This window comes from Notothenia rossii (assembly GCF_949606895.1).
Source record: "Notothenia rossii genome assembly, chromosome: 9".
Lineage (NCBI taxonomy): Eukaryota > Metazoa > Chordata > Actinopteri > Perciformes > Nototheniidae > Notothenia > Notothenia rossii.
Window position 1 is genome coordinate 65,902,264 of NC_136907.1, and position 27,941 is coordinate 65,930,204.

Here is a 27,941-nt window from a genome sequence, read left to right on the forward strand (position 1 = left end):
TCGCTTTCAGATCTTCTTTTTTCGCTTTCAAACTTTTGGCACTGATATTGCTTGGGGGGGCGGGGCTTACCAAAGAGTAGTTTGGCATCCTGAGTGACAGGCCTCCCTCTGTCATGTTGCCTTCATGGATGTTAGAAAACTGAGACCAGCGTCAAAGTTCCGTTAAGCGAGCTGTTGAGCATCGTAGTTGGCAACAATCAAGTACAAATAAACTGTGTTAGAATGGGAAATTACGTATCCGCAACGAGCCAGCAGGTTGTGTTCTGGTGGACCTGACGCCATCCCCCGCTGTCTCACGGAGAGATACCGCAGGTCCTTCCTTCCTGCAGCGGTCAGACTATACAACCAGCACAGCCGGCCCCGCACAAAACAACACAGACTATATCACCTCTTGTTGATAAATACCAACTATGTGCAATATTTGCAGTATGTGCAATATATATATGCGGTTAAAAACTGTGCAATATATACCTGGCTGCTAAATCCGCAGAACTGTCACAGGGTGTGTATTATGTAAAATGTGTAACTTTAAAAATATATATAATTTCTTTTTTTAATCTTTAATACTTTGTGTATGCATGCTTTAGGTAACATTGGCTGTCTCTGTGGGACTAATAAAGGTATTTAGATTCTGATCGCAAAAACCAAGCCAATACTATGCTGCGTTCATGGAGCTACGTGGAAGTGGGGAAGGACAACGCTTGATTGCGGATACGTGATTTCAGATTCTAGCACAGTTTATTGCTCTTATACCTTGATTTTTGCCAACTGCGATGCTCAACAGCTCGCTTAACGGAACTTTGATGCTGGTATCAGTTTTGTTTACCACCAATCACGGGAGTATTGTGTATAGAAAGTGTGTAGTTGTATTTCTTGCGCGACCTAACATCCATGAAGGCATCATGACAGAGGGAGGGCTGTCACTCAGGGTGCCAAACTACTCTTTGGTAAGCCCCGCCCCACGAAGCAATATCAGGGTCAAAAGTCTGAAAGCGAAAAAAAAAGATCTGAAAGCGAAAAAAAGATCTGAAAGTGAAAAACGATCTAAAAGGGGAAAAAAAGATTGAAACCTGAAAAAAAAAGATTTGAAACTGAAAAAATTATTGTTTTGAATCTGAAAACGTAAAATCTGAAACTGAAAAAAACAAGTATCCAAATATCAAAATATGTATAAAAGTGAAATATGAACATAAATATTTTATTAAAAAAAATTGCTGAACTGAATCAAAATAATATTCAACCTGAAAAATTATTTCAAATACTTGTTTTTGTTTTGAATACAACATTGTATTTTTCAAAGTTCAGGATGAAAACTTGGACTTTCAAATAAATTGTATTTTTTTGAATGATCAAAACTTATGACCATGAAATAGCTCCATACTCCCCCGGCCCTGGCGCGAGCGTTGAAATATGATTGGCGACGATTTCATTTGAACGGGACGGCACAAAACGAGAAGCATTCGGACCCAAATAGACGGAAGGAATGAGGTATTTGCGGTCTACAATGACAGAGAAAAGACTGTCAAGTTTGGCTGTACTCAGCATTGAATCAAAACGCACTAAAGCTTTGGATCTTAATCAGTTTCTGAGGCGTTTTGCTGAACAAAATGTTAATCGCAGCATGTAGTTAACATTGATTGATATGACTGCAATTAAATCAGCAAATACTTCTGCCAGGGGATGCCACCCCTCAAAATCTCCTGCCACCCTCTTGCCACCCCATGAATATTTGTCTAGATCCGCCCCTGATTAATGACCTAAATAGATCCGTCAGTGACAGAGGATCTATTCCGGTCAATATTAGCAGGAATTGGCTCTGGAGATACTTTTATGCTTTTATCCCAAGGCAATACTAATGCTGAGGTACAATGTTGTATAATGTTTTTATAATTTTTACGCTATGACGTTTGTATTTTGTTTTTGTCTTTGCTTTTGTTTGCTTTGTATAACCCTTTGAGGCATTTCTTGTGATTTGGGGCTATAATACAATTTGATTTGATTTGATGGATAACAAGCTAACGCTGCTTTTGATGATCGATGGTCATCATTATACACCTCTCTCCATAAGAATAACTTTAATTTAAACAGCTATGGATTACAATGCCTATGTGGCCTTTTGACTGATGCAAATCAATAAATATTTCAGGTTCACCTTGTGCCTTTAAAGGACATGCCTTGTAATTTTTCTGTATGTTATCATCAATAGTGCCAAAACAAACAATGAACTGTATTCTTCAATCAAATACACTGTTTTCTCTTCTGTGATCTATTTCTTACCAGTTAAGTGTTGCTGTCTGCATCGGTTTCTTTGCGGCGTGGAGTCCGTATGCTGTGGTATCCATGTGGGCTGCCTTTGGGCACGTTGAGAACATCCCTCCTCTGGCATTTGCTTTACCGGCAATGTTTGCCAAGTCGTCCACCATCTACAACCCAATCATCTACCTAATGCTGAGACCGAATGTTCGCAAGGTGATACGCAAGGACCTTAGTACTCTATGCCACGTCTTTCTGAATTGCTGTCAATGCACGAAGGGGTCAGCAAATTGCTGCTCCAAGACAGAGATCAGGGTCCGAATTTGCTCATTGCACAGACAGACAAACCCATTCCCTTCATCCAACTACTCTGCTCAACCTCCTATAGAAACAATAAAGTGCAATGATCCTTTTGAATGCTTCAGACACTACCCTCAAATCTGCAGCGTGCCTAACCCTGCCATTGACGACCCATCTAAAGTTCTAGACAATCCAATTCCCCAAACACAAAAGCAGAAGAATCAAAATGTGTGCCACAAAAAGTCTCTGCTGGCCATCATGTGTGCAAAAAGGACAGAAATAGACAACTTTCACATTAATTTGGAGATGGTTCCAGGCCATGCTAAAGTCGCCTGGCCTTGATACTTATCTCAATTTACAATGTTTACAGAATATCTCTGGACTTAATTTGCAGGTTATGTTCTTTAAGATGTGGCATTAATTAATGTATATATTTCAGGAAATCTTGTTCAGCGACGTACCGTATGCTCCTTAAGTGTTTTGGCACACGCCGTGTAGCTATTTTTATCTTTTGTCACCCACTATGTTTGGCTATTTGGTTAATATGACAGAATAGCATTTAAGGTTTAATGCGAACCGCATTTAATAATTTAAAGTGAATGTAATTTGCAAAAAGTTGTCAAAAAGTGCCCGGTTTGTAGTAGGGATGCCAGAAACTGACCATGATCAAATTCGAAAATCGGACAGCCCTGGCGAATATTAATCGATTATTCAGTATTATACAGTAAAACAAACTGGTGGTGTGACCAATGGCCCTTTACAATTATTAATACTATTATTAGCATTAGTCTATATTTTGGTTGAAACTAAGCCAGGAAAAAAAAGAAAAACATAAATAATAATAAAAAAATATATAAATAAAATTGAATTTAAAAAAAAAGAAATTTGATTATGGAGACTGTAACGAATATTTGAAAAATCGAATAATCACTGGCATCCCTAGATTGTAGCTTTTTTTCAGATTTAAATAACATCTAAAAATGTCTTCAAAACCCTAGGGGAGATTTAAGGTGTTGAGGAATTGTACTTTTAAATCAATATTTGACTACCTAACACATTCCTTGTAGCACTACTGGCCGCATCCTCTATCTGGATCTACCGTATCTGAGTATTACTTTAAAAAAAGCTCGATTTTTGTGAAGTTTTCTTATTGTACTCTATTGTTTGCATAAGCTTGGTCAAGTTGGACAGAGGGCAAGTTTCAACATAATTTGAAGCATACTGTTTAAACTTTGAGAGTTAATGAAGCTCCTTGATTTTAATGATGTTTTCTATGGTCAAATGGTTGAATCTGTAAAAAAAATCATTTTAAGATAATATTAATTATGAGCCTGCAACAAAACAAAGATAATCTCATCTCTTTGATCAGGACTGTATGGATGTGGTTTGACTGACTGCGATAAAACAATGTATTTTATCAGACTATGGTCCAAATATTTCTAAATCCATATTGGTGCAAACCAAAAACCAATAATCAACACTGATTTAACTTTAACAATGACAAATGTAATGTTCGTGGGATAAAATGCAAAAATAGGTTATGTTGCAGAAAGCATTGCCCACTCCTGACTGCTCACTACAAAGTAATAGTATATTGGATAAGTACAACACATGATAAATGTATGATTTAACTATGGATACTATCGCTTACATTCAAATCAAAGCTAACGTTTAAAGACATGTAGATTAGTAAATACTTGTAGACCTTGTTAAGGGCTTGATATTTAGTAATCTGCTGTTCGCATTATCTTAGTAAAGCCTGGGTTAAACCTCAGGCAGTTGACTGGTCACTGCGGGTGTATGCTGATGATACAACTAATATCTGTTATTCATATCGTTTCTACACTTTGATACCATGAGTCTCACTGTTCTACCCAGATTTGTCCTGGATGATGGCTTTGCAGGAGAACAAAAATATAACTCATTTCAAAAGTGGTAAAAACATCCATCCCCTGTCAACCCTCGTATTGTTTTCATGTGACAACTGCAGGTTGACAGTTTATGGTGCTTGATCAATTATCTATGTACACACTGTAAAACTAAATGTGGCAACATAATACTATAGTTATGGTTCTGCACATGAATGTCTATCTATCTGTATTATGTGAACCTCAAGTCATTATTTTTGTATACAATGAAAATGGGATGTCTATAGTTGATTTGTATAATATGTTTGTCACTACAATAGAGGGAAATGGAAGAAACACACATGAAACAAACAATCAATGCAATCCAATATGTAGCTGCAGATACATACATATATTAGAGGAGAAAGATTATCAAGGTCATGTTGTTTGTAATATTTGTTGTTTGTAAATCCATTGTAAAGTTAACATGACTGGAATTGGATTCAGGCATTCACTCAGGACCAAATATGAGACACATCAAACTTTTGTTTTTTAGACACTCACTGAATTATTACCCTCAAATTATCCCGTGGACCTACTGCTACTTCATCTATTCCAAATAGAATATTAAGCCATGTCCTAATTGTCATGTAAAAGGTGTTGCTGATGCAAGGCATGCTGTTTTAACAAACGTTTTTAAATCGTTATTTTAATCAACAGGGTGCCATTTTAATATCATGCCTCAATCTGATAGAACCTGGATGTAATTACTGTTAAGAAGCTAGAAAGCCTGCTCACATTTGTATACCAGGACATTATCAATAGTCATTCATGGGTTGAAAGGAATCATTGTTATAGTGTTTAGTGGAGATAATATTAAACCTACCTATAGGGAACGAGAACAGCAGTGGCTATCACTGTAGCTCATCATCAGATCATCATCATCTGTAATCCCTTTCATGGAAGTTCAAACTGTATTTTTAATGAAAACAGAGAGAAAATTAGTCTTCCTGTCAGGTGCATTTGGGGATGAAAAAATAATATAATCCACTGTTTATTCGTCTAATGCTCAGGAAAAATATCTGCATACTACAACACACTGCCATGCCATGCAGAGCCCTCTAGAGTCTAATGTGGGGTTTTAATATTATCATAGTCTATATGGGATCAAAAATACATTATTATTGGCATTATTTTTAATTTCGACTTGTTCAGTTGTGATATTTAGTGTGTTCCAATCCAATACTCTTTACTGCATAGAGTAAATACTTAATATTTTTGCATATTGTCTTTGCCGTTAGCATATGTGTATCCACATACAGTATTTAGCTGTTTGTTCAATCAAACAGGAACATTTAATAGTCTGCAATCTAAACTTCTAAATACATCATGACAGATAATTTAAAAGTAATTTACTTTGAAGTTCAGTTTTTTTGAAAGCTTTTCACAAAATAGTTTGTTAAATGTTTCAGTCCCACTCTGAACACTTTTCCTCTCATGTTGTGCATGGTATCGTGGAATAAAAGGGTCAATCAAGAGAAAAGTAAAAAACAAACACATTTTTGAATAAGTATATAGAAAGAATTCTCAGCACTCCCTTAGATTAAGGACGACGTGTGAAATTGGGATACAGATACTATATATACTTGTAGTCTAAAGTCATTCGTTTAGAAGTGACAGCTCTGTTGATGTTTTCATTATATTGATATCAATTTAAGAGTTGCAGGGGATAAGCAGTTATATTTAAAGGAAAAACTAAAAGTAAAACCATCTGAAAGTGTGTACTGTAGTTCCATCCATGTAACACATGAAATGTATTTACTTTGGGATTTTATAAACATTTGTTCAGTTTATTTAGAATATCAAAATGGCTTTTAAAATACAACTGGTTTTGGGTCAAACTTGTTGAAGAAGAACAAAGTGAAGACATTTTTTTTGTTACAACATTTTGTAATGAAAAAGAACAAAACATCAAATCTTATAATTGAAAATGCTATACAGTACATCACAGCAGCGTATCAGTTTGAAGACAATCTGATATCATGAGAGTAAATCCACACACTGATCATTCAAAGGAATAGCTCAATGCTAATTAATGCACCTTTACCGTGATTTGGGGAAATGTAAGAAGATAATCTACAGCAGGTCTCAAGCTGAAGGAGACAGACTTTATGTTACTCATCTCATGAGTGTCTACTGATTCCCACTGGACACATGGATGACAACAAAAATGCAAATGTATTTATGGACTTGTTCTGTCTTTCTGTGAATACATACCGTGTGTTTTCAGCTTCTTACATTCTTACAGAGTAGCTGACCCTGCCTGTTCTGTGATTGAAGTCTTTCTGTTTGTGTTGGGATGGAATAAATGTTTACCACACACCATTTGATTGTCCCTAAATATGAGTTAATATTCAGTTAAAGCTACAGTAACCTTGCACAAAATAAAAACAATCATAATTGACATTTTATATAAAAAATATTACTTTTGTAATAACTCTTGCTTAGACTTGTCTCATGTGTCAGCTGTAACACATTGTTTGCAATATGCATAATATACTAATCATTCAGGCTATTATTGCTTTTAAAACAGATTTTGAAATGTCACATTAAGAAAACCCTGACATCTTCTTGCTATAAAAAGTTATAGTCATTTAAAAAAGTTCACAATAAAAGTCAAGTCCGGGTAACAATTTCTCAAAATAAGTGAGTACCAGAAAGTGAGAACGGTTGAAAGGGAGCTGTGAGGATTTAAAAAAATTAACAAAGGAAACGTTTCAGTGAAAAAGTCAAGTGAGCTCTTCGGTTTTCAGAATGCCATTTTCAATGCTTTGAGCAAGACACATGTTGCGAGAGAGAAGGTATTTAAAATGTGTCCCATAAATCCGAAAATAGTATACTTTTTGGTTGAGAGAGCCTTTAAATGTTGCAAACGGTTAAAAAAATGTGATCATCATGAGCAGATGGTCCTTTACCCAGAATGAGGTAGAAAGTTTATCAGATCTAGGAGGAAGAAATGCAGGAGTCCAATATTTTCTGGATGACATCTATCTTTATGTGGCCATCCAGAGCACGACAAAGCTTCCCAATAGTGCAGCCAATACTTCCCTCCTTCATTTTCCACCGATCCAGCATCTGATGCACCATCTCGGGGAGGCCGTCACGGAAACAGTCGTGCTCAATGGTCTCTATTTCCACACTGCTCAGACCCAGTCGCCGTGCACATCCCTTCCATTTTTTACCGATGTTGTCCCTCAGTATGTCCAGGTGACCCTCGGTCACGGCATAGTCCTCTGAAGGACAGAAAATAAACATATTTAAGGACGACTTCATTCAACACTAATGATAACTTTTTTTAAGTTTACCTCTGAATTCTTTTAACAATGAAATACCTTTGCTTTTGACTATTAGAAAACTGTTGTTCTCATCTGATCTCACATGCAAAAAATTGCATACTTCATTGTTAACTTCACCATTTTACTGCTTTTGACTAACTACTAGAGACGGAAAAGATAACTGGATTAATTGTTTAGTTGATCGCCAAGAATGGTTTGGCAACTATTTTGAAAATTAGTTTTAGTTATTTTCCATTTATGACAGAATGTCTGCTTTTCATGTTTGTATATAATAGCAATTCCTTTGGACATTTGTTCAGAATGAAAACAAGACATTTAGAAAAGATTCCATCTTAGGATCTGGAAATGTTGACATTTGACAGCAAAACCATAATATTCAATTCATTTTGATTGCAGCCCCAATTAGTATCCTATTTGCAAAATAAACAGTAAACATATAGACAAACTATCATTTGTGTTACATTAAAGGAAAATTCCCATGGTTTACCATATTTAAAAATGCCTTCTTTGATGGGAGAGTGTGCTGAGGCATTCGAAGGCAGAGACATCAAACTATTGGAGGCCTCGTGACCTCTGATACTCATCAAGTTGTTGCTCCCAATCTGGATCCCGCTCGCATTCTGAATGAAAAGAGATCCTGAAACAAGCACAAGGCAAAACACATTAACACAGTCTCTCCAACATGTCAGTCAAAGCAGGCAGAGCTGTGAAAACCACAGGCATCTAGAGCAAGAAGAAACACTTTATCAAAAAGACATGTCTGTTTGTACCTGGATCTTGTGGTAAGTAGCTCTTTGAGGGTGCTAGGAGACGCCCGGGCTTGATATCAGGAGCAGACGTATCAGACACTGGGTAAACTGGGCAGGACTGCTGGCGGTCATAGTGGGAGTGTGGATGTTGCTGGTTATATTGTGATAGAGAAGGGCTGCTGGCAGACAATGGAAAGTGGCATGGAGAAGGTATGGAGGAGTTCATGGAATTATAGAGACCAGCAGTAGGGCGATACGCCTCCTCCTGGCTGGTGGGCTGCACTGGCTCAGCTTTTGTCCACGATTGGACAGAGGATGCACCAGAGGGTTTGTCTGGTTCTGGTTGCTGGATAGCTTGATCTGAATTGCTGAAGTGGTTTTGCAGGAAAGGATTTGGGTTGCCTTGATAGATTTCAAGCTGGTTGTAGCTGCCATGTTTGTGGTACTGAAGCTCCCGAGCCAGCTTCTCCTCCAAAGCTGAAGGGCTTCTGAATGCCTTTGCGTCTGTCTGAAGAGGTTGCTCATATTGGATGTCATGCATGTCCTCAATGCTGGCTTCAACTGGCCCAGGTACACTTCTGTCTGAACTCATCAAGGGAGCTGGGCAATCTGCAAGGTGAGGAGAGATGTTAAAGCGATAAATCTACTTGATACCACAATGTTTCTAGCTTTCTGAGCGTCCATCAGCTCATCAAGATTGCCAACAGTACTCACCTGGCAAAAAACATTCCTGGGTCATTGACAGAGTTTTCATCTTCTCAACAAGTTCCTCTGGGCCTTCATATAATTTCTGCATAAAAATCACTCAGAAATGTTATCGATATTGCCTTGTTTTTTACTTCACTTATTTTAATTTCACTGTGTATAGAGGATGAGATTGTTACAATAAATCATTAACATATATATATTTACCCTCAGCTCCTGTAAATCTTCCTCTACAAGAGGTTCAAGCTTTTCAATGTAGAAAGGCAGCAGGAAGTCATGTCCCTCTACAAAAAAAGGAAAAGATAGGAGAATGATTTTCATTCAACAATATAATGATATCAGTGTTTAAACATATATTCAAATCAAGCCTTGGATTGTAAAAAAAATAAACAACAGCAATGAATGATTTTAATGTTATTTTCTTTGCGTCTGAACACATGAGACTGTCATTTTCCACTGAGCCACCTTAGGCCGCATGCTAATGTTAAAAGCACACCTTTAAATGTTGGCCTTTGCACCGGATTGTGATCCCAGCCCCTCTTCATGAGCTGAAGGATCTCTATAGGCGTATCTTCTGGAACAAGGTTCACTGCAGGTCGGTCCCCGTTACGGACGCACTGGCTGATGTGTTCTTCACTCCTTGCATCTAGAAACATATCATTTACTTTAAGGGTTCTGACAATAAACAGGCAGTTGATGTATTACAAACAGAGCCTCAACGTTTATTATTCATCCGAGCATTATTTGGCATCCCAACTCACTTGCATACGGCTCCTCCCCTGTGACGATGACCCAAACTACGATTGCAAAGCTGTAGACGTCAGACTTCTCAGTGGAGACAGTGTGTATACTCTCCAAGTGCTCAGGGGCCATGTAGCTCAGTGTCCCAGCGCCTCTCGTCCCTGCTGAGCGTGCTTTACGACTCCTTCTGCTGGACTCCTCCTTTGTGAGTTTGCTCCATGTCAGGCAGGTGGCCAGGCCAAGGTCTGCAATCTATGAAACAAAGAAAAAAGACATTTGGGATTACCGTAAATGTACATGCTTGCTGTCAGAATCACAAATAGGACCGAGTTTGTGATATACCTTGATGTGAAAATCCTTGTCAACTAAAATGTTTTCCGGCTTGATGTCCTTGTGTATGACGTGTCTCTCTGTCAGGTAAATCATCCCTTCCAAAACCTCTAAGATGATTCTGCACTTGATGGATAGTGGCACGGAGACCTGGGAATAATTAAGTGCCTTTATAATTCAAGTCATATATATAAAAAAAGTTAAGCCTGCCAACTATGGATGGAATCTGCTCACCGTCTCTAGCATGACCGACAGATTGCCTCTGGGGAGGAGTTCCATTACTAGCGAGCAGTCTCTTTCTTCCATGATCACACCCAGCAGCTTCACCACTCGTTCATGGTTCAGGCTGGCCATGATGTTCCCCTCCTCCAGCAGCGACTTTTTATTCTCCCTGGAAAGTACAGTATTAGTAAAAAATAGTAAGAACTACATATCCGCTTGACAAGAGGCAACTCCATTTGTTGTGCAAAATAAATAAATTCCAATATATTGTCATCATGCAGACAGTGAAATACAGATTTAAATTGAGTAGGTATCACTATTTGGAGATATTACGTTTCATTTATGCATACCTTGCTATAAATAACAGTAAAATCAGAATCTGAAATGCCCTTTTAAGAAATCCAATTATATGGCTACAATACAAATATAATTTAGTAGATGTTTTTTTAAAAGAAGGACTGTGAATGTAAATCAACACAGAATTTGGTATTAAGGCATTTTGTCTGAAAAAAACGGATGTTGGACCTAGAATACATCCGCATTTCAAGTATTTTTATTTTTTCCTATAAAAAAGGAAGTTCGAAAATCTGAGCTTCTTCATTATGCACAATCTGGGTAGGCCAATACAGTTTGTCTGGGATTGCACAATATTTGACACAGGCAACATTCTGCCATCTGTATCTAAGGACATAATACAATTATCCTGTCAAAAACATTATCAGTCCACTACATGTTGTAGAGAGCCTGACTGGGCACATGATGCATGTTACCATTGAAGCAAGGGGGAATACCCAGCAGACCAACACTGCATTCAGTAACACAGAACTTACTCGTTGCGAATAGGGCCTGTATACATGGTCTTTAACACCACCTGGCCGAGGGTTACATGGTAGCACAGGTAAACGTCTCCAAACCCTCCATAGTCCAGGGCCTCTTTTCTGATCAGATCAGCCGATCTCATTTGAAAAGAAGACTGTGGCGCGGTGGCCATCCCTGGTAAAATAGCACAATAAAACAGCTGAACGACACAAGAAAAAAAGCACAACAAAGCATAACACATTTCTAAATTGCAGAATAAAGACATGTTTCATGGAGAGAAACGGGAAGTCTGACGCCGTGACTCAACCATCCATAACGATCATAACACTTTGACAGGCTGAAGTTAAAAGGTAACGCGTAAAGTTATCCGACAGTTTGAGCAAAAATAACTAAACCTTCGAAATGTTTACCAAACTCTTCACCCGACGAACAACATTATACACCATATCCGCTATTAATATAAACAAAATATGGAGTAAAACCCACCGAAAAAGAGCTGGACAAGCTAAGCAACGCTAGGGCACTTGTAGTTCCGGGATTTCCGCGACGTCCTCGCTAGAAGCGAAACTCTTTGGACATAAAAAACTACAAACAGGCTAAAAAGTCGATACCAGATCAGGACGACCAACAAACTCAGATAGATATTCATGTGTACAAAATACAAACCAAAAAAGCACCGAAACACCCTATGAAAACCATACAGTAATGAAAACTAAAATGCAGGATACAATGTTAAGTTATTTATCTCAGACTGTGCTCATTACAAGTAATTTTTTGAGATACAAATTCCTCGAGCCCCATTTTAAATATTGTTGCATGGCAAAGTCGCCACCTACTGGTAAAATTAATTATCGCAGACTAAACCACCTTGCCTTTCCCTGTAACAGTAGCTTTTCAATAGATTTGATGTTGTTACAATACCACACTGATCTACCTGTCTTTTTACCTCCATACAATGACCAGCTGTATCAAAACACCATTTGTCATCTAAGAGAGCAAAGCTTTACCAGAACCAATAAGGAAGAGAAATATAATTTTGAATACAAAATGTCACAGCAGCCAAGCTAAAAATGCTCTAGCTTTATGCATAAAAACAAATAAACAAGTTCATTGATAAAACTCATGTTTATGTGAAATTGAAGCAGGAAACCACTTGAATTGTAACCCCTTCCAGCGTAGGCGATGTATGACATGAAGGCCTGCATCTTGGGCAGCCTATCTGTGAACGCCCACACTATAAATTCCTCCTGTTGCACACTAAAACCACCACAAAGCAGTTTCATATTTACCTGTATTGTAGTGTCACGTTTTTCTGAGCAACAGAATCATTCATGTTTATTGCTGGTAATCTTCAGCTAATTTTGAAAAGTATTCTGCTGTGCAGTGTATCGACCTTTGTGATTAATTAACAGAAAAGACAGTGCATTTAACATTCTGATTTGTGTGGAAACTCCAAGTTGTTTAATAAATGGCTATAGGACTAATTTTGTTAGATCTTATTATCAGTCAGATTTTCCAATAATTCTTTACAGAAGTCCATGCAATAAAACAACTTTATTATCAACAGCACACATGATTTCAGTTATTCAACTATGAGATTATGGCTATTTTAGACTAATAGAGACCAGAATAACAGTATGATTGATATGGAGGCGCAATGTATCAGCATTGAGTGGACTGATATCCAGCCCACTTCATATTTTCCAGCTCCAATCATGGTACAAGAGGCAATTGCACATGTGGAGCAGTGTTTAGTAGGCAGACACCTTCTTTTATAGTCTGGTGGTCACACACTGCCCAGCATAGCAACAACAGATCACCAGGAAGTTAAACCACTGTCGCCTGCGGTGTCAACGTGCTGTCAATGTGCTGTCAATGTGGGGCAGTGGGTAGCATTACTTCCTGTTGATGTTTTAACGTGTGTATAATCAGTACATAACAGCTGCCATCATTTCTCTGTTAATCGCACTCCTGAAGTTACCCATGCTGTTGATTGCTTCTTAATTTATCTTATTGTGGATTGAGATGATGAGTCACCAGAGTTGATAATGTGCTACAATAAAACAAGATAGATAACATAAGATATACCTACTTTATTGATCCCAATTTGGGAAATGTTTGTGTTGCAGCAGCATAAAAAAAGACATGGCATTGATGTGTAAACACAGCTGTTATCAATACATTTAATTATTATCCAACTCTTTTGAACCTGTCACAGCCATTCGAGTGAGTCAACATCATGGATGTATTAAGAAAAAGGCTGCCATGTACAATGCTAGGCAGAGCCGCCGCTGGCCAACTTGTATGTGTATATGATTAGGCCCTCTGTGTCTCGAGCTTCGACGGGGTGGTGCTAGTGGAGCCTCGCAGCGGCGAAACTGTGGCGCGCTTAGACTGTATAGGCGCGCCTCTGTAAAATGAAGACCCTCCGCAAGATGAGGCCTCCTCCGCGAGGTGGGGCCACACACAGTCTGTGTGATCGGCCTGTAGGGAGGGGTGGCCCTGATGCTAGGTTTCGGATTGCCTTATGGAACAGGGCCAACATTAATGCTAAATAATAGCACAGGTGTTTACACTGCAATGACAAAATGTGTATTGTGAAATTAGGCTTTACTGTATGGTTATTAGGGGCCTTTTTTGTTTTGTTTTTGGTGGCAAAGTGAATATCATGGTCCTAAGGAGCTGGCACTGGCCTGCTGCCATAAAGGTCTTAGATTGCCTGCCATTTTTCAGGAGAGATTAATGGTTCAATCTTCCTATCCCTGAACGTTGCTGTCCTTGTATCAGAAAACTACAGTTCCCAGAATTCAACGCGTGTAGCTTGGGAAGCAGTGCTCTGCTTTGCTCGGAAACGGAGCTACTGTATTTGTACCACTACAGTGGGTTTGGGAAGCCGTCAAGCCGCTGGATAAGCATTTTTAAACAACGAGGAAACACAGCGTGGCATTTCTTTTGAATTAGACGATCTTTCAGCATGGGGAATGGCATCAATAAGGTACGACTCTCATCTGTTGCAAGCGACTAGCGCTGAGTTCATATACAAGTATTCCTCAGTGTTTTTGAGAGTAATTAAGGCGATTTCATTTTACCATAAAGTCTTTGAGATGTTCATGGAAAAAAAAGTTGCGTATATTAGATTGGCATGATTTAATAAGAAATGAAGTATTTTTAAATCAATATAACATTGATTGCTTTATTACTTAAAGTGGTGAATATTTAACATAATGGGGATTATTTTACTGATATTGTGGTAAAATAATCTCGTCAAAAGCTCTGAAAATTTCAATTTCTAATTATCACTTCATATTTTCAGGGTGTCATTTGAGTCAGCTGTTTCAAATTCCCTGCAGCTGCTGCACCTCCTCACTATGATGCTTTGACCATGTCTGATTCTGAACTTGATCTCTGTCCTTCTATACTGTAGGTCCTGCCTGACTTGTACTTGGGGAATTTCAAAGGTGTGTCTCATTGTTTTTTTGAACCGTTTTATCTTCGTTATGACCCCCCATACCAATTGTATGTGATTGTGTTGTTATTTCTTTGTGTCAGATGCCAGAGACCGAGAACAGTTAGCCAGAAACAACATCACACACATCCTGTCAATTCATGACAGTGCAGCTCCCATCCTCCAGGTGAGAAGCTCATCTACTTGTTATACATCTACTGTAACACCTTGTTCCCTTAGTTTGCATCTATATTTCTCATTAATCTCTTAAACAGAGTGATACATCGAATGAGGAGGAACAGATCTGATGGGCTGAGCCCCCTCTTGGTGAATTAGTACAGTGAACATGATAAGAGAACTCATTGTCCATAAACCAGTCTGTCAGGTTGGTAAGGAAAATGTTCTGTTCTTGAGCAAACAGTTGTCAGTCCCGAGTGAGTGAGTAAACAGTAAGAAGGAGTTTCATACTCATGTGATGGTTGAAGTATCAGGAAAAATGCCAGTCAACAACAGTTGGTTGGGTCAATGTGCTGATTTGTGTGCCTGCGTGGGTTTAAGAGTAGGCGTTTGTTTTTGCTTCAGCCACTGTGGATTGTGCTGTTTCGCTTCATTATTTTTTCTATGTAATGGATTTTGAGTAGGTTTGCAAAAAACTGCAAATACATAAGAAGCTTCAGTTAAGGGCTGGTTCGTTAAGAAAATTAAGTATCACACCATTTTCTATTATACTATTATTTGAATACATTTATTAATAGCTAAGCATGAATAATGTGGATATTTATTTCCCAAATAAAAAGCACAGCCTGTGCTCACCACATAGCCTTCAGTGATATTTATCACCAGCTGTTTGTTATTCTGTGTTAAAATTCATCAGAGTAAGGGACTGCTGATGGGTAACTATAATACTTTTTTCCCTCAGGAGATGACCTATCTATGCATTTCAGCAGCTGACTTGCCCACACAAAACCTGTAAGTACCAACATGTGCAGCACAGCAACAAGGCACAGAACAATGACAGGCTGAGGCAGAGAGAGAGTACAGCATGCATTTGAGGCTGCACTGTGTGGGTGTCTGAGGTTCATTTCTTTCAACCTAACGTGTAAATGATATGCGTCCACAAGCTTAACATTAAACTAGACTTAGTCTCTAAACTAGAACACAGCTGGATTCAGCTCTTTGGTGCATGGTTGTTGTTGTTTTTTAATTGACATGAGGACATGACATTCCCAAATGCATGCTATGAAAAATCAAGGGTGGTGCATGTATCACAAAATGCTACCCTGATTTAGACACACATGCCAACACAAATCTTCTATGGCCAATTCACATATCAGACGGTCTTTCAGCAGGAAGGAAGTCCAACAGCTCAGTTCTGCAGCGCTGTGTCTCTATTTATACCACTTGCACATGCACATATTTATACACACGTACTGTATGCACGCCGATGCCCTTGTCACCCTTACTGCCCCCGTTGCCTAATACCTCTTACATTCACACTGCGAGGTGTTTGAAACCTGTTGTGCGAAATATGACACAGACTTTCTCAAGCCTGATAGGAACACACCCCCATCCTGAACCATCCAGGATAAGACATAAAAAGGGTTTGACAAGTCAGGTGCAAAACATACTACTGGTATGTAAGAATAACTGTTAAGCAATCCACCCTTAGTCACCGCTCTCAAAAGTAGTTCTTGCTGTGATCTCATAATGATTTATTATGTTAACATACTTTATGTGCTTCACAGGACTCAGCACTTTAAGCAAAGTATAATGTTCATGCACGAGTCCCGCCTGAAAGGAGAAGGCTGCCTCGTTCACTGGTGAGATTAAGACAGCTTGTTATATCTATACTTCAAAGATTGATTCAAGGTTCACTCACAGCAAAGAGATGCTACCCAAAAGCTGAAACAGATCAACAAAGTACACAAGTTAACTCATGTGTAACGGCTGCACAGAGGGGATTAAATGATAAGCAAAAGCCTATTCTTGAACTTCCCGAAAAAGAGTACAGTAACAAGGCTGGCCACATTGTGTTTGTGTACTGGGGTAGCTGACCATATGTTCACAGGGGAAAGTTATATTTGGTTAGACTGATGGTCTTCTCAGAAATACAGGGGAACAAGAGGCTACAGTATTTATAAACATCTGCACGTTACCGTTGATTTTACTATATTATTAATTGAGTTAATACTTTATACTTCTTTAAGATGTTTAAAGTGTTCATCCAATCAGTTTCCACACCATATTTGACCACTCTGTCAATGCATTTTCTCTGTCTATCTGGCATCATCAGTAGTCTGGTTGATATTGCCTAATGTATATTTTAATCTGATATTTACTACTGTGACTCTACTGTGTATTTTACCCAATCCTATTCAAGCTGGTTTAGTTCTAGTACTCATATAGTATATTTACATGTACATTAGCTGCCTAGTTTTTAACCAGCTGTAACCTACTTTAAGGGAATGTTTACATAAGTATTTCAGTTTTACAAAACAAGTAGGCTTATTGACAATTCCTCAAACCAGGATATGATATATTACGTGCACAAAACATAGCCAGAATATAGAACAGTACCAAACCAAATCATGTCCAGGATGCTTATGTGCTTTTTACACACTTTACATATTCAAAAGAGATTACAGTTTGGGTTCATTTCATTATACTTATTGTCCATTCATCTATGCTTACAGTTTGGCAGGGGTGTCCCGCAGTGTCACCCTGGTGGTGGCTTATATCATGACGGTGACGGGACTGGGCTGGCAGGAGGCGCTGGCCGCAGTCAAGGTCGTCCGGCCCTGTGCTGGGCCCAACAGGGGCTTTCAGCACCAGCTCCGAGAGTTTGAGGCTACTCAAGCCAAACAGGTCAGTGCTAGGAACTGGAGAGAGTGCACCATCAGTGTCTTGCATTTCGTATGTTTCTTTTACAAGCTGTTATTTTTTTCTGCAGTTCAGAGAATGGCTACAAAATGAATATAAGGACAACCCTTTCAATGATGAGGCCGATCTACGTGAGTTGCTTGCAAAGATGACTAAAGCTGATGGTGAGAGCGTAGAAAAAAAGGCCTCTACTCCACCTGGAGGTATCTGATCAGAAATGTTTGTGAGATATTTTGCCGCTCAGCCTGGAGGATTACACCACCATCTGAAGCTACAGTACTCTTTACCTATCTGGAGAGCTAATATGCTTTAGAGAGGACTACTGACAGGAGGTTTATCGACGTTGGAGTAATAAATATTATGAACACTCTAAGAGACAATTAACATGTTACAGCACATATTCATTTTTAGTATGGTTGATGTTTCTGGTGATGTTGTTTTTTTAATTTATGAATGCTGTGTTTTTTGTACTGTGTCACGATGATTTCCAGTTGAGAAAAATAAAAGGGGTACACTAAAACGCTGTGGTGGGTTGTTATATCAAAGGTGATAAGAACACATTGTGTTGTGTTCACATCTCTGTTTCCTGGTTGTCTTCCTGTTTGTCTAATGTGCAAGGTAAGTCATGCATGGTGACATCCAAAACACCAAGAGCACATTCTGTAATCACATGATATTTTATGACTTACTTACTTGCTATAAAGCATTAAAAAAAACATACATTTCAGAATGATAAGATATTTGATAGTCTTTAAACTGTAGATAACTGCAGGGCATGCGCATTGATAGCCACTGGAGGGCAGTAATACTAATGTAGCCAAAAACTAATGTTCGGATTCAACCATGTGTCTTTTGACTTTGGTTGGTTCCTCATGCCTCAATTTAGTTTCCCCCGTATAACAGGAAAAAAAACGAATCAACAGTTAACTGGAAATTAGACTGCACGTGTAGGCTTTTGGTAAAACGAAAAACACGTGGGGGAAATATTTTGCATTGGAAAAATTATGTACAGGTAACTGTTCCACTTGGTCCTGGTGTCTGCTCACGGTTTCAGAGGGATTCCCCACCGCAGTGCGTTGGCGCTAAGTTTCACAGAAATGAGCGCCTTATTACTGCGCATCTCCTCTTCAACTTCTCAGAGACCGAGAGGCCCCTCCCTGTAACAAATCAAGATGTGAGAACATTTAAGAACAGTAAACCGAGACCTTAATAACAGATTTCAGCGGGGAGAGTTCGCATGATCAACGGTAAGCTGCAGAAGCTCCTTTTTTAAATGTATTTTCAACATTGTTATTCATTACATTAGTATTGAACCAATGAACCCCAGCAAATTCAGTCAGGATAAAATGCTTGATCTCAATCACCTCTGTAGCATCAAGTTTGCTAGTTCTAATCTAATGATAGCATTGGTTTGTTATTGAATTTAGAAGGTGTGTAAGTTAAATCAATCTTGAAATATATTTAAGAAATACCAAAAGTTCAACTGAACTGTTCACATGAAGTCATAGTGATCAATTGTATTATTAGCATAGCCTATATAGTACAGTGGTGGAAGAAGAACTCACATGTTTTACTTAAGTAAAAGTAGTACTACCAGATTATATTACATTAAAGTACATAAGTATTTTTATCAAAATATACTTAAATTACCAAAATTAAAAGTAACCCATTTTAGGGGGGGGGGGGGGACAAATATTATATCACTGGATTCTAATTAGTGATCAATTTATGGAAAACAATTGTAATGTTGCAGCTGGTAAAGGTGGAGATACCCTCAACGTCCTTATTATATCCTTATTTATGATAGTACGTCATAATTCATAAGTCAATTTAATCTTTGTAATACAAATATGAACCTACAAAGTAACTAATCTCTGTAAATATTACAATATTTTCTTCCAAATGTGGAGTAAAGGTTCAAAGTATACAAAGTATTTTCACATTGAATTTGAGTAAATTACAAGCACCTGGATAATGTAATTAAGTATATGTACTACTATATTAAAACATGCATACTGTACATATATTGCATCATGTATAATGGCAGTTGTCTTAAAACTCTGCTATAATTTAATTATAGCTACGCTAAAGTACGTTTGTTTCTAGTCATACATGTCTTAAATTAGTCAGTTTCTCTCACAGATGTGTAGGTGCTAAACCTGAAGTAGACTTCCCACATGGACCTCTACTGTCATATCCTTTCTTTTTAAAATCAGTATGGCCAAAATAATCCAAAGCATGGCTAGTTAAAATTCATTCAAATTGATTGCTAATATTGCAGCTATAGGGCTGCGGAGGGGAAGTGCTAATTAACACTAACATCTCTTTTATCTCTAAAAGTATTTTAATTGAAAAATCATTTTAGCTACAGTAGAAATTATACTAATGAAACTTGTACTGTTTTATGATAAACCAAAAATCTCGTCAATCTTAGATTCTCAGATTAATTTAAAGAAACACTTTACATTACAACAAGTATAATTATAACTGCATCACTTTACTGGGCCTACTGTTCAGTTAGACGCTATATTTTGTTCTTTATTTTTGCAGAGATGAACCTGGACGAGGACAGTGGCTTGACAGTCAGCTGTGGCAACGGCAAACTGAGACAGTGGCTGATAGATCAGATTGACAGCGGACTCTATGGTGGCCTGGTCTGGGAAAATGAGGAAAAAAGTATCTTTAGGATTCCGTGGAAACATGCAGGAAAACAAGACTATAACAGAGACGAGGATGCTGCTCTCTTCAAGGTCAGACCATCCTACCTTTCCTCTCACACTGCACCTGATGCCTCCAACTGTTGCATTTAAACACATATATAGATTTTGTGTTAATGCAAAAAACAATTCCTCAGAAGGCCAACTTAAAAAAAGTGTTGGTACTTCAGTCATGTCTATGTTAGAAGATGCACTGTATATTAATCTGCTAAATGATTGTTTCAGGCATGGGCATTGTTTAAGGGAAAATATAAGGAAGGAGTCGACAAGCCAGACCCCCCCACATGGAAAACAAGACTACGCTGTGCTCTTAATAAAAGCAATGACTTTGATGAGTTAGTGCAAAGAAGCCAACTGGACATCACAGACCCCTATAAAGTCTACAGAATAATTCCAGAGGCAGCCAAAAGAGGTACGTGCATGCAGACATCATCTATCTAACATACAGTGTAGTTTGTGAGAAACACACTCAGCCACCAATGCATGTGGTGACAGATGTTTCAAGATAAGTAAAATAGTTTATGCTTAGAATTTGATAACAGACTGTAAAATGTAAAGCTGTTCCATAGCTATGGTTCGTTTGATTACATTACACGACACTCCTGCATTTCACATAGCATCTAACTTTATTCACATACTATTGGCCACATTTCACATATGCACCTCTGCAGTTGTGTCTGATGAGGCAGGAAGCACAAAGGAAGCCAAAGCATGTACCAAAGAGGCCGTAGTGCTTTTTTTAGAGGGCTTCGGTTACTAAGCGCAGGGTGCACATAACACAACCAGGCGACCTCCAGCCTTGCATAACCAAGTGTCTGCCATCATACAACAGTTTTTGTCACACCCGAGCAGTTCTTGCTCTCTGAGCTAGCAAATCGAAATCAACAGGATTTAGTCAGTTGTCAGTTGCAATTACTTAAATGGAAATACAGGACCTCACAAGTGCTCTAAGCATCATATATACTATATACGTATTCTTTAATATAAAACTGTGTTGTGATCCTTGATAATTTTCAAATATGTTAGTACTTATTCTTTTTTGGAGGATGGTAGAAGCACTGCTTTCGTAGCAAATATTGAGGACCAATTATCAGATTTTTTTTACTGCTTTTGTACATCCACAGGTATGAAGATGAGTATGGAGGAGACACCATCACATGCAAATTCCCTTGGCTATGTTCCTCCTTATACGTCTCTGCAGAACCAGGTCAGCAGATTGTTTTGTGGCTTCTGCATGCTATAGACTGGTCCATGCACATACAATTAATCCTCAGTGTTCTGATTGCAAATGTCTTGGTTTAATAAAGTCTTTCCGGAGTGACCGTCCATGTGGTTCCTTCTCAGGTATCTGGTTATATGGTTTCTCAGGAGAGAAGGGACTGGAGGGATTACTCACCCCCAGAACAACAACCGCTTCCTCCTCCACATCATCACGGGCCACATGCAGAGCTGCAGTATGGTTCGAGCCACTACCCGTCAGCGTTCAGCCGGGCTTGGCCGGGGTCACACACAGAAAATGGTATGATGTGGCCAGGATTATAAAACTACAGAATATATAGATTGATTTTGACCATCTATGTGAGTGTGACTCTAATAACTAGCAGATGTGGTGAAATTCCTTTCTTGCATTTAATTTGGTGTACAAGACAGCTATATCTAACATTGTGTAATGCTTTAACAGGTAAAAAGGTTTTATTAGTGACTTGTAGGTAATCCAGTGTTTTAAAATGTCTGCGATTTAAATAAGACCTTCATTCCTGCAAATAAGTGTCGCAGTGGCTGTTGACAGCTACTACTCAAATTATGACCAGTGTTTTTTTGTTTATACTGCACAGGTTTTCAGCTCTCCTTCCACACCTACCTGTCAGAATCTCAATTGCCTTTGTATTCATTCGACCAAAGTAATTCCATAACAGGTATGAATCATCCTGCACTCATTTAATATACAGTATATGTGTGGACGTATTCAGAAAGACATTTACCCATAAGCTTGTTTACTATTTAAAAGATATTTGCATTTACAGAAAAAAACAACTCAAAAACATTGTTAAATCCGTTCTTACTTCCCCATTCTAAACTCATGATAGTGAATAGTTTTTTTTTTTTCTTGAAAGGGGTGAAAATATTATTGTAAGAGAAGTGAGTGGTTCTCTGCATGCCAACAATACTGAGAAAACAGTTGTATTCTATTTACGCTTGACATTTCAGACCCCCAATATGTTCAGGCTGTGAGTTGTTGGGTTTTTGTTGAAATATCGATTAAACGTTCCTGTCTTTCTTCCAGATTTCAGCCTGCATGTGTCCTTATACTACAGAGAGTCTATGGTGAAGGAGGTTACCACCACCAGCCCAGAAGGATGTCGGATCACCTCTTCTTCCTCCTCCTCTCCATCATCTTCCTCCTCTTCTTCCCCAAGCTCAGAGGACAAGCTTCACAGCGGGGCGGAAACCATTCTCTTTCCATTCCCGTACCCCGAGTCTCAGAGGCAGGGGGCTGACATGCTTCCTATCGTACTGGAGAAGGGTGTGCTTTTGTGGATGACGGCTGATGGGTTATATGCTAATCGCCTCTGCCAGGGACGAGTGTACTGGGAGGGACCCATGGCTCCATATATGGATAAACCCAACAAGCTGGAGAAGGAGCAGCCATGCAAACTGTTTGACACCCAGCAATTTCTCATTGGTAAGCACTCATTTTGTTCCGATTTTTGACTAGCCCGACACCATATTCTCCTCAAAGGAAGCATCATATGACAGCCTCTATTCATTGAAAATATAAATATAATACAATTAAAATTGTAAATAATAGTCTTATATTTGTAATTGTTCCTAAAGTTGATCTGATCTTATTTTATTAAATGTATGTCTTCTCCTCTGAAGAAATATCTTAAATTAAAAAGTATTACCATGTAAGCAGCAATTTAAAGTACTTTATATATAGTTAGGTAGTTTGATTTTACAGCCATGTTTAATTCCATGATCAAATGTTGTGTATATAACATTTGAAAATGTACAGTCGTAACTTAAGCTGTCTGATAAATACACTAAAAAGCAAAGATTTCCTCAATAAAGGGATTCTAGTAACACATAAGTGATTTAAAATTCTACTAAAGTACATAAATTAATTAAATGTATTTTCAGTACAGGTAATCAATAAATGTATTTGTTATCCAATGGACTAGATGCTATTTAAAACACAGAGTTTATGGATTTGTCATTTACTGCTAGTTTAACTTCAACATTTACAGTATTATGATGGTTGTGGTCATGTTGAAGATTGCTGTGTTGTGAATGATAAAATAATAAGGGAGAGGCCGCAGGTTCTTACGCTGTGTAAGTACCTCAAAGAAGTAGCACTAAATGATCAAGTCACATTCTTTACAGGGGGCCAAACTGTGTGGAGTCCCCACCCACCTCCTGTGGTCCACCACACTCTGTGACAAAATAGTATTTTGTGTGACATTTCACAAGGAAATTTCCATCATCCACATCAGTGGTTTCCAGAAAATCCCCATGATAAGGGAAAGTGTGCTGCAATTTGGGGATTTGAATTCTTAATTTACTGTTATTTTTAATGTGAAGTCCTGGAGTGTGTTTTTGTGTTAAAAGCACTCATTCATTGCTCTGTTTCTTTCAGAGCTCCAAGAATTTGTCCATAATGGCCGACATGTACCAAGATATCAGGTGGTGTTATGTTTTGGAGACGAGTACCCCGACCCACAGCGCCAGAGGAAGATGATCACAGCACAGGTAACCATAAACTACAGAGTTTTACCTTGTAATTCAAAGCATTTATTTAAAGCATGGTAGCTTTTAATTAGTGTTGTTATTATTAATAATGGCTATTCCATAATTGGTTTTAGGTAGTTTGCATTAGTGAGGCTATTTTATGGAATGACAGACTTCAGTATTCTCTTACTAACACAACATTCCAGTACACTTTATGTGTACTTGAATTTGACCTTTTGTTAAGTAACTTGTGTAATATTTGTGAGAACACCTTTTTAAATGTGCTCTTACCGAGTTTACGGAACTTAAAATAAGGCCAAATAGCGATAATGTGCAGCGAGGGGGTCATTATTGTAAAAACAACACCTGAGGGTGAGCCTGACATGAAGCCTGAAATTAAAATGCTAGCTGTCAGATAGCATGGCTAGCCTTAGCAGAAACTAAAGCTAAATGTCCTTAACAGTTTCCACTTGCTGTTATCTTTAATTGAAAATAACATCAATATGAAATGACGTAAGTAATTCAGTTATTTGTTGCCATACTACTAAAGAGGCAGTTGCTAAATGCAGTCACATATATGTCATACACATACCTTGTTTTATTTTAGGTGGAGCCAGTGTTTGCCAAAAAACTGGTGCACTATTACCAGCAGAACAATGGCCACTACCTGCGGGCTTTTGATCACATCCAGGAACAGAATACATCTCTAACCGTCGACTATCCTTCCCAGAGACCCCTACAGCATATTCAGGAGTAACAATCAGACACTCACACACACACACACACACACACACACACACACACACACACACACACACACACACACACACACACACACACACACACACACACACACACACACACACACACACACACACACACACACACACACACACACACACACACACACACACACACACACACACACACACAGTAGGGCATAACTGTGAATGTATAGTTTACCATTTCTCACGCCTTATGACTGCAGAGTACTGTAGATAGTCGAAGCTGGCATTGTACTGAGGGGTAAAGATGGGGAAGACCCTGTTGTTTTCACTTGCACACCTAGCTTCGTAGCCTTTATGTCTGTGACTGTGTAGTACTGGCTTTTTTTTCATTCTACAAGTATTATTGTGACAGTGAGAAGGATGCGGTTTGAGGGTGGGGGGTATGAGGGGAGCGAAGGGCGACTGAGACAGGAAGTACTAGCACAGGTGCACAGGAAGAATGGCCCCTAAGACAAACACTGATATGTCAAAGGGACACAGCAGAGCATGAATGAATATTTATTGCATCTTCACAGGTTTGACAATGTGTTTGTTGCACTCATACACTTAAGTGGAACCATCACAAACTCTGCCTTTTAAACTTAGTCGACACAGCTCTTTCTCTGATTCAAAACTTTTATCACATACAGTACAGTGCTTGCTGTGCGATTTACTTGAGTGAGCAAGTGAAAAGTCAACAATATAATTGCTTGGTCCTTGGTTAACCTGGAGTCTTGGTTCATTGTAAAGAAAAGAAGAAGTTTGATAAAAAAAATGATGTTATCGCTGGTTTGGTGGTGTAGTAGAGGAAGCTACTGGTGAAACTACAACTTCTGCTGAATCTGGGTCACTTTTTAAAGATATTTGATTTTGTTAAATTAAACCAAACTGAACATCTACCACAAGGTGATCTCATAAGTCACCAGAAAACTTAGATTTTTATATTTCTATTTTTCTGCATAAAATCATGGCTATTCATTTTTCTCTATTCATTGATTTTCTTTCTTGCTTTATCTTGTGAAATACTGCAAAAAAGGTGTCGGAAACAATCTTCTTTGAAAACCACATGTTGACTAAACCTCTTACACTTACGCAAACCTCTCAAAAGCTACAAAATAAAGGTTAAGTGACCACTGGCTTACCGAACACAACCAGAGAACCGCTTGGGCCTCAAGGTCCTTCTCCTCAGAGAGAGAGGGTGGCCTTGACCTGTCTGGACTGAAGGTGATTGACTGGAAACATCACACTCATCCTGTAACTTGCAAGAAACTGTACCTGTTCCTCTTGACCTGAAACTTAAGGCCTCACAAATGGGAAGAAAAACTACCTTTGTGGTGTGTGTGCAAGTTCAGCCAGAGAAGAGCTCTCTGGTTCCCATGCCTGCGGGTACTGTAGGACTTCTCATACTGGAGGTAACTGGTCCAAACAAAAGCTATTTTCATATCTTAACAACCTATGGAGGATTGTGTATTTATCATAGGACATAAACATCCAATAGTGAGAATAATGCAATTCCCTTCAGTGTTTTAAGTCCTGAAGGCTGATGTTCCAGCATAAGATAATTTTTTGTAATGTTTTTCTTCTGTGGGACAGAGTTTCGATCTCTAGATATACTTCCTTCACACTTAAACCACATCACTTTCACAATGGCAAAAGTCTGACCAAAATCACAGGCGGGAATGTTTTTCCTTTTGTGAGTGTTTGCCTAAACCATAAATCACTTACTGGTTGACATGTTGTTAACTATTACTTAACCAATTTAAAATCAAATCGTAATAGTAAAATTGTTACCAGCTCCATGTACAGTGTAATGTTGTGATAAACAGTGTGTGTTCAGGTGTGTGTAGTAAAGGGCAATGTGTGTGCATGTGTGTAGGTGGGCTCATGTGTGTGTCACACAGTTGCATATTACTGTTATCAGGAACTGACATTTATGGACTCAGGATAAAAACATGTAACTCCCCCACCTACAACATCAGTGACTAACACGGTCATGCACACCCATTACACGTCACACTTAACAGTTCAAGTAAAACAGTCAGGACAAGCTACACAGGAACTCACACAAAAAGTGCATACAGAAAGAAATTGTTAGAGCTTTTTGTACAAAGTATCTGAAAAATCACAATGAAAAAAGAGTATAGGTATATTTTGAAATAAAATGATGAATTGTCTACTACTCATATCTTCTTTGATGTATTATCTTTAAAATCTCAATTTTCAAATGAGAGAAAAAAGACAAAAACAAAAAAAGCACATTCACACTTTTACCATGGTGTTTCCCCCTCTGCAGGAAGCCACATCATTTGTAGTCAGGCTTCAGTTTTTCCGCCCGAATGAGCCGTTACTCCAAGCGACATCGGACAGCAGACATCTTAGTCAACTGATGCCCCAAAGTTCACAAAAAAAAGGTTATTACGGAGAAATTAAACTACTGTACCATGAATGCAACATTTTCACTCAGTCACTATGCAACCAGACAGCTGCTTACTCTGTTTAGACAACTGGTGATACATCATACAAAATTATGTTGATCTTTATGCTTATTTTTTCCACTTTAAAAAAAGCGCCAACATATATCTTCACAAAAACCAGTGTTTATTTGATGTGTAAATCTTTTTTATTCTGTTATTGCTACTTTTCCTATCCATGGATCATTATGTTTTGGGAGTTTCACTGCTAATAATACGATATAGCGGCATTATCATGGATCACGGTATTAGTTGTTGATACTAATACATTAGTATGATTCTGTTGTTGTGATTTTGAGCTACATATTCAGGAAGCATTTAGTAGGTTTGTGCATTTATTGTATGTTTATTTCATCTGACATCAATGCTCCGAGGCAATAAAGAAATGGGGGTGTATCACAATAAAACTGGAGCAATCTTTTGCTGACATCTGCTGGTAAGTGTAGAACAGATCAACAAATAGCTCAGAATCAGAGTTATGGCTAGATGAGACAATGTGGGACTGATGTAGAGTATCTTAGAAAATGTGTGATACATCTGATATATCTTGCTAAATCCTCAGTTTGATTGATTGATTGATAGATACATTTATTTCGAACAAGTAAAATAA

General features: G+C 38.4%; 3 protein-coding genes and 1 pseudogene across 4 annotated transcripts in view; 3 read left to right on the top strand and 1 right to left on the bottom strand.

The window, feature by feature from the left end:
• The window catches only part of LOC307019936 (opsin-5-like), an 11,895-nt pseudogene extending 5,814 nt beyond the window's left edge, over nucleotides 1–6,081 (top strand). Inside the window, exons 4-5 of the transcript in view lie at nucleotides 1,847–1,863; nucleotides 2,281–6,081. The product of the transcript in view is annotated as an opsin-5-like (transcript). The remainder of the gene's footprint in view (nucleotides 1–1,846; nucleotides 1,864–2,280) is intronic.
• Nucleotides 6,082–6,217: 136 nt separating this feature from the next.
• On the bottom strand, nucleotides 6,218–11,944 carry ripk1l (receptor (TNFRSF)-interacting serine-threonine kinase 1, like). The gene is made up of 11 exons (XM_079650528.1): nucleotides 11,809–11,944; nucleotides 11,334–11,496; nucleotides 10,516–10,672; nucleotides 10,294–10,431; nucleotides 9,972–10,203; nucleotides 9,707–9,856; nucleotides 9,418–9,494; nucleotides 9,220–9,295; nucleotides 8,527–9,114; nucleotides 8,244–8,393; nucleotides 6,218–7,693 (listed from the first exon to the last, which is right to left on the bottom strand). The coding sequence occupies exons 2-11, from the start codon at nucleotides 11,492–11,494 to the stop codon at nucleotides 7,404–7,406; spliced, it is 2,019 nt and encodes a 672-aa protein (XP_079506654.1). The 5' UTR covers nucleotides 11,495–11,496; nucleotides 11,809–11,944; the 3' UTR covers nucleotides 6,218–7,403.
• Nucleotides 11,945–14,123: 2,179 nt separating this feature from the next.
• Nucleotides 14,124–18,167, top strand: dusp22b (dual specificity phosphatase 22b). The gene is made up of 7 exons (XM_079647114.1): nucleotides 14,124–14,317; nucleotides 14,747–14,780; nucleotides 14,872–14,954; nucleotides 15,687–15,736; nucleotides 16,513–16,587; nucleotides 17,461–17,632; nucleotides 17,718–18,167. Exons 1-7 carry the CDS (start codon nucleotides 14,297–14,299, stop codon nucleotides 17,856–17,858), a joined length of 576 nt encoding a protein of 191 aa, XP_079503240.1. The 5' UTR covers nucleotides 14,124–14,296; the 3' UTR covers nucleotides 17,859–18,167.
• A 572-nt stretch (nucleotides 18,168–18,739) lies between these two features.
• On the top strand, nucleotides 18,740–27,738 carry irf4a (interferon regulatory factor 4a). The gene is made up of 9 exons (XM_079650530.1): nucleotides 18,740–18,894; nucleotides 20,198–20,397; nucleotides 20,590–20,776; nucleotides 21,489–21,571; nucleotides 21,709–21,883; nucleotides 22,200–22,280; nucleotides 22,649–23,047; nucleotides 24,002–24,114; nucleotides 24,701–27,738. Exons 1-9 carry the CDS (start codon nucleotides 18,885–18,887, stop codon nucleotides 24,848–24,850), a joined length of 1,398 nt encoding a protein of 465 aa, XP_079506656.1. The 5' UTR covers nucleotides 18,740–18,884; the 3' UTR covers nucleotides 24,851–27,738.
• Nucleotides 27,739–27,941: the final 203 nt, after the last annotated feature.